The 6,885-nt window shown below is 44.0% G+C and overlaps 1 protein-coding gene across 1 annotated transcript in view; it reads left to right on the forward strand.

The window, feature by feature from the left end:
- The window catches only part of LHX1 (LIM homeobox 1), a 6,263-nt gene extending 3,902 nt beyond the window's left edge, over positions 1–2,361 (forward strand). Inside the window, exons 5-6 of the mRNA XM_014953218.1 lie at positions 31–201; positions 491–2,361. Of these exons, the coding sequence (XP_014808704.1) occupies positions 31–201; positions 491–870 (551 nt within the window). The 3' untranslated portion in view covers positions 871–2,361. The remainder of the gene's footprint in view (positions 1–30; positions 202–490) is intronic.
- Positions 2,362–6,885: the final 4,524 nt, after the last annotated feature.

The following is a 6,885-nucleotide window of genomic DNA, read 5'->3' on the forward strand; positions in this document are numbered from 1 at the left end:
TGTTTGATGGTCACCATCTCCCGTTGTCCTTCCAGGTTTGGTTCCAAAACCGGCGCTCCAAGGAACGACGGATGAAGCAGCTGAGCGCGCTGGGCGCCCGCCGACATGCCTTCTTCCGTAGCCCACGCAGGATGCGACCGCTGGTGGACCGTTTGGAGCCCGGGGAACTCATCCCCAACGGGCCCTTCTCCTTCTACGGAGGTGGGTAACGTGTCTTCATGTGGCCCCTTGTCTTCACGCTTGGCCGGCTCGGGTGGCCGCGCCACGGCGAGGTGGCCCCGGTGTGGCCTTTGGCCACACCGGGGCCACCTCGCCGTGGCGCGGCCACCCGAGCCGGCTAGCAGGTGTCCCCCTTGGGTTCAATGAGTTTTGGGTGATATTTTGAGGTCCCACTGTTGATACGTGCTCTTTGGGTGTCTTTTCCGACTCGGGTTGCTTCTCCTTGTTGTGTGGTGTTACCTTCCTTCTGTCTCTCCTCTTCGTCCAGCAGATTATCAGAGCGAATATTACGGCCCTGGAAGCAATTATGATTTCTTCCCTCAAGGACCACCTTCATCTCAAGCTCAGACCCCCGTGGATCTCCCTTTCGTGCCCTCCTCGGGGCCGTCGGGCACTCCCTTGGGGGCCATGGATCACCCTTTGCCTGGACATCACCCTTCCAGTGAGGCTCAACGCTTCACCGACATCATGTCCCATCCCCCCGGAGACTCGCCCAGCCCCGAACCCAACCTGCCCGGGTCCTTGCACTCCATGTCAGCAGAAGTTTTTGGTCCCAGTCCTCCGTTTTCTTCGATATCCGTCAACGGTGGTGCTAATTATGGCAATCACTTGTCACATCCACCAGAAATGAACGAAGCGGCTGTGTGGTAGCTTTAAAACAAACTGGGTTCTAAGTAAGTGATGATCATCTAGTCTGCTTATTGTTACGGTGTACAGAAATGAATAAATATAACATCTCTCCTGCCCTAAGACAATATTACCTTGGGAACGAACTGAAATCCAAATCGCTCCAAGGGCAAGCTTTGCTCTAGACCAGGACAATCTTCCTGTTATGGTTGTTATCAAACAAGCAAGGGGACTCTTTTTTTTTTTTTGGTACCATTGACAAAGAAACTGGTGAAGCTGTACAGTAAAGTGCTGCCATGCCCTAGGATGGCGTTAAGTTTGCTTACCCTGTCGGATGTCATCCTAAGAGCCACAAATCCTTAGAAACTTCTCATTTAAAAACAAAACAAAACAATTTAATTGAATGAAGGAAAGGTCAAAGAAAAGGGGGAAAAAAAAGCTTCAAGAACTCTAGCGTTCCCGGTTAAGGATGGTTCTGGCATTCTGAATTTGTTTGCTAATTTTTTTGTCTCTCAGAAAGTTCAACAACAAGAAACTCTTTTTAGCTTCAGCCATTTCAGCCTGCTGACTATCAGGTGGGACAACTTTTCCTTTTTTTTTTTTTTTTCTCTCCTTTGTTTTGGTTTTTTGTTTTCCAAAATAGCAAATACTAAATGTTAAAGCCCTCAGCACCAACTCTTCTACCTTCACAAAGCTACACGTACAAAACCTCCTCATCATAGCAAAGGTCACCACCCAGACCTCTAGCGAAAAATGACTTGAAAAACAAACAAACAAACAAACAAAAAGTATTCTACCTTCACAGAGAGAGAAAAAGCTAAACAAAAAGACTCTATTGAACTAAAAACAGTCAACTGTTTACGTCTAATGTTAAATTCAGGAGTTCAATGTTTTACTAATAAATCCTGTTTTCGAACCTCTTGTTCAAAAGCAAAATATTTTGAGCAACCAACCAAAATAGTTCATTTTTCTTTTCTGTAGATGTTATAACCGATTGCAGGGCTTGTGGTTCACTGTGCTAGTTTGTAAAAGGTGTTGTTTACAGAAGGCAAAGAAAAAAAAAAAAAACCCACGAAACCCAGACAGTTGCCAAATAAAGTAAATATATAGCACAAATACTGTAAGGTGCTTTGCACCAGCAACCCGAGAAGGTGTTTAAAAAGTGTTACAAGGTTAAAAAAAAAAAAACAAAAAAACAAAAAACAAACATCTTTGCTAATTTTTAGTCCTGTTGAACATTCATGGAATTGTTAATATGACTTATATAGACCCACACAGGTTTTATTTTTGTGTCTTTAAAATAAAAGTCCAAAATATTTAAATTTTATGGTCAAATATGCAGTCAACAGCTGCTACTTTTTTCTTTATATATTAAATTTCTCATATGTCTTTTATTGTTCTAATAAACCTAAGCTTGTGTGACCTCCAGTGCATATTAGACCATTCACTGTATGAAAGAAAACATGTTGGATAAAATTTGTGCGTTTTTAATAAAATTAGAAAATCTGATGTTTAGATAACTCGTGTTTCATTTGATGTTTTAAGCAATTTTAAAATTGATTCTCTCGAGTAAAAAAATAGCCCAGAGAAAGGACGATCCACTGGGCTGATAATCCTGTAGAGCTCTTTGGTGGAAGTCTAAGCCCTGGTGTCGGTGCAGACAGAGGCAGCTCCAGCCTTTTCTTTCCAGCTGCAGCCTCGGTGCTTGAAGTAGAACTAACGTGTGACGCTGTACGTTGGGGCTCACAATTGGAAACGAATCAGATTGTTAAATATATTAACCTATTCTTGCTCTGTGCGAAGAGAAAAACATACTCGAAATGCTCATTTTATGCGTAAACAAAACTGTGTTGTAAATGTAAAAAAAAGCTCGCAAAGATACGGTTTTTAATTGATCTGTTTTTAGTTAAATTAATTCTCTGAAGGTATTTTTTTTTTGCCTTTTTTTTTTTTTTTCTTTCCCTAATTGGATGGTTTTGAACACAGCGTAACCTCAATGTCATGAAAGTAATTTTAATCCTTTTCTAGAGCTGGTACAAAGTCAATTGTTTAATAGCCTTTGGTATATATGATGTTCTCTGAAGGGCAGCGGGGGAGAGGATTTTGCTTTGCACTAGATTCGGACTCATTTTCTTGGAGAGAAATGAAACACAACAAAAAAAAAAAATATCTGGAACCGTGTGAAATGACAGATTTAATGTTTTAATTAGAAATGATTGCCGAATCCCAAACATTCAGTTCTTCAAAAGCAAAAGTCTCGGTGATTCCGAGAGGACTTTGACCTGTGGTAGAAGCAGAGAATTAGGTTTGGTTTCTGAAAAGTCACTGGTTTCAATGTTTTCCACCTGCTGAGCTAATAGGATGGGATGAACTATAATTGCATATTTTCCTTCGTCTCTCAACTAATTGTGACTCTGGCTTCTTTTTTTTTATTTTACATAGAGACAGAAATTTACGCTAAAACACAGACTTCTACATTCCCAGCGATTCAATTATTTATTTCTTTGGAATGAGGGGGAAAAAAAAATAATATTGAAATGCTTTAAAGTTGTATGATTTGTAATTTTCAATGGTGATTTTTTATTTTGTTCACAACCTAGTTTCTATGCCCGGCGGAGGGGCCACCTAGATGAAGCAATAGTTCACTTTAAACACAAATGTCTTATATAATAATATAAAAGATAAAAGATAAAAAAATATCTGCAAGGGATCTGTTAGTGTTTCTAAAAAAAAAAAAAAAATTCATGCTTTATTAAATACAGGGGAGACTTCTTAAACTCATGGACTCTGTGTCTAACTCATTTATTTGTCTTTGGTATTGCTGCTGTGTTTTGTTGCTCTGGTTTTGCATTTACATAAGCCAAGTAATGAGCGAATCTATTAATTACAAACTTTTACTTCTGTGGGCGAGCGCTGTTGATAAATAACGCTGGTTGCGCTTCTGGTCTGTGCTGCTGCTTCATTGTTGAATCAATTATTTGAAATTGAGAATTTCACCAAGTGGGTTTATTTTGTAGAAAACGTGTGCTACATGGTTTTTTGTTTGGTGGTTTTTATTTTTATTATTTTTTTTTCTGGCGGTTTTTTGGGTTTTTTTGGGTAATGAGGTACTTGTACAGTTTATTCTGTGTTAATTTAGGCAGCGATGTGATCGGGTTCGGTTGAGGTCGGTGGATTATGAAAGGGAGGGAGGAGATGCTGCATTTTTTTTTTCCAAGCCCCCGTCCCTTCCTCGGGGTCGTGCCCGGGAGCCGGTCCCACGTTTTGGGCTGAGCGTGTCCTTCCCGGGATCGGCTCCGGAGGCCCCAGCACTTTGCAGATTTGAATTCCCTGCTCTTCAGAGGGAGCTGGGTGTTTCTGAAGACCTTAATCCAGCAACAATTGCACAGTCAAAACGCCTTTTGAAACCATTGTGGCGTTGGGTTCTTGTAAGCCCTTGTTTACAAGAGCATTTCCATTGACTCCGGTGGCGTGGCCGGGGTGAGCCGGGGGCTGGAGGAGAAGGGCCTCGGAAATGTGGTGCTGCTCGGATGGATTTTACATGTGCCTGTCAATCTTTGTTGTTTTTTGTTTTGTTTTGTTTTGTTTTTTAACTGCAGAAAACGTGGAGGTGCACCACGCAGCCATACCTACCCGCCATGGCATTTGGAAAGCGGTTTTTTTTTTCGAAGTAATTGCTCTCTTTTGATCTTTTTTTTTTCTTCCTTGGCGGCCGGTGGTTTGGGTGACCTTCACCTCGGTGCTGTGTCCCAGCAGAAGGTGCAGCTGGTGACGTTGAACCCCGCGGCTGCTCCCCCCATTTTGGACGGCGTGAGCTGGGATGGAGGGGTGCATCCCCCCCAGGCACGGACGAGGTGGGGGCTCCATGTCTCAACGTGCCCAACCGAAGACTTGTGGGTGCCCCATGGGTGACACCACGTACCTTCTACTAAGAAACCAGTGCCAGGCAGATCTTGTAAGTATATCCTATAATAATTCCTATTGAGTTCATCCATATGACAGAGATATTTCAAAGGTTGATCCAAGTGTCTTTAAAATTCTGTGAGTTTCCAGTGTCCAAAGTTTTGGCCAAGCTGAGGGCACGGTGTGTCCCATCGCGGTGTCACCGTGTGATGCTCCCTCTGCCCTTGGTCCTCGCTCACCACTGGTGGCTCCTGGCTCAGGCCTTTGCTTGGGGAAGGATGCGCAAAGATCTGTTATCCCAGGAGCAAGGATGTATTTAAATTGCCATTTCCAGACAAATGATGTGTAGTATTTTAATATGTGTACGTGCAGCCAGGGGCTGAGTGATGGGTACACGATACAAATCTATAAATAAATAGAATTTTAAAATATTAGTGGTGATTTACATGCTTTTGCCATCCTAGGAAGTAGCAGGTAGTGCAGCGTCCTCTCAGGAACGATTCCTTTTTTCCCACAATCTGGATTTTTTTCCCTGAAAAAGAGTATCGTATTTAAGCTTTGCATGTTCTTACAATATTAAATATAAGCAATTTCGGTCTCCCTTTCTGTTCCTACCCCAGTAGATAAATTCACATGTATTAAGATGAAGGAATTGATACATATCCTTAAATGCTGCCGACGCTGTTGAGCTGGGAAGAGGGAATTGTGGTGTTGGAGCAGGTTCTGGAAGGTCTTTTCTTTGTGTCTGCCGTGGCTCTGGGGTGCTCAGCGTTCCTCCTGCCAACAAAACATCCATGAAGTTACAAATGAAATTAACAGGGGCGTTAAAACTATATTTTTATCATAAATCCTGCTGAGATTGTTATCTTCTGTTTCTTTTGCAATAGTATTTGTGGTGCCTTTAGCTGTGGACCACGGGGTCACGTGTAGGAAGAGGAGTTTGTTGTCGTCCAGAGAGTTTTTTGTTGGTTGAATGTGGGATTGTTCTGCAGAGATTGCGGAGCTGCTGTGGGCTGACACCCCCCGGGGACTCAATCTCTGCATTTGGGGTGAGGGTACCTGCCCTGGTGGGGGTACTCTTTTGGGGGGGGGGGGGGGGTCTATCTCCCCCCAGCGCGGTGGCCGTTGGTGCGTGGGGTCACGGTGTGTGCGGGGGTGTTCATTGTGTGTGTCGTGGGGGGGTTCTTGGAGAATCCCCCTGGGCTCTGCATGATGCTCCCTGGGGACCAGGGGACAACTGGACTCTTGGCTCTTCGTTACAGGCTGCTGCAAATTGAGGAGCAGCTCCGCTTTGCTGACATTTGCTGCGCTCTTTGGAGAGATTTTTGGCCACCGTGAGAATTAGATATCTATTTATTATTATTATATTTTTTTTTTTTTTCCTGATTGGCTTTAACACGAGCAGCATCCGAACCTTTGGAGAGGCTGAGGGCACCTCATGTGGTTTGGGAGGAAACCCTGGGTGCTGCCCATGGAGGGAAGGCTGAGTGTGTGGGACGGTGCCGTGGAAAGGTCTCGGTACGGGGTGAGAACCCTCCGGGGGCACAGATTGTCCCCGTCAGCCAGGAAACACCCCCCACCACCGGGAAACACCCCCCACCACCGGGAAACCCCCCCACCACGGTGCCTGCAGAGCCCGAGCCAGACACTGCCGGGGTGGGAGAGAAGCTCCTGGCAAAGGCTGCTCCTGCCCGGCCTCGCAGGAACAACCTCGTGCCTGCACTGGAGGGTGCACACACAGGGACAGGTTGTTGTTTTTGTTTGTGTTTTTTTTTTTTGTTTTTGTTTTTTTTTTTTTTGGTTGGACTCGATAATCTCGGAGGTCCCTTCCAACCATGAAGATTCTGTGATTCTGTGAACTGGCCTTTCTGGGAGCCGCATGACTCCCATCCCCTGAACCACCAACTTGTTTTCTAAAAATACACTTTGCCTTGTCACTCATGGCTGGTATTAATGTATAGTAAATCTCTCCCTCTGGTTCAGAGGAACTGAAGAGCAGAGGGACCAGCAGATATGGTCACTCCAGTCCGGGTTTGTTTTTTTTTTTTTTGAACGAGCGATGCGTTAGGAATATCAGAAATACGCGAGTAAATAAAAACACGGAAGAAAAATAGTAATAAATATTTATAAGGTGTG

Source organism: Calidris pugnax, unplaced genomic scaffold (assembly GCF_001431845.1).
Source record: "Calidris pugnax isolate Ruff unplaced genomic scaffold, ASM143184v1 scaffold45, whole genome shotgun sequence".
Classification (NCBI taxonomy): domain Eukaryota; kingdom Metazoa; phylum Chordata; class Aves; order Charadriiformes; family Scolopacidae; genus Calidris; species Calidris pugnax.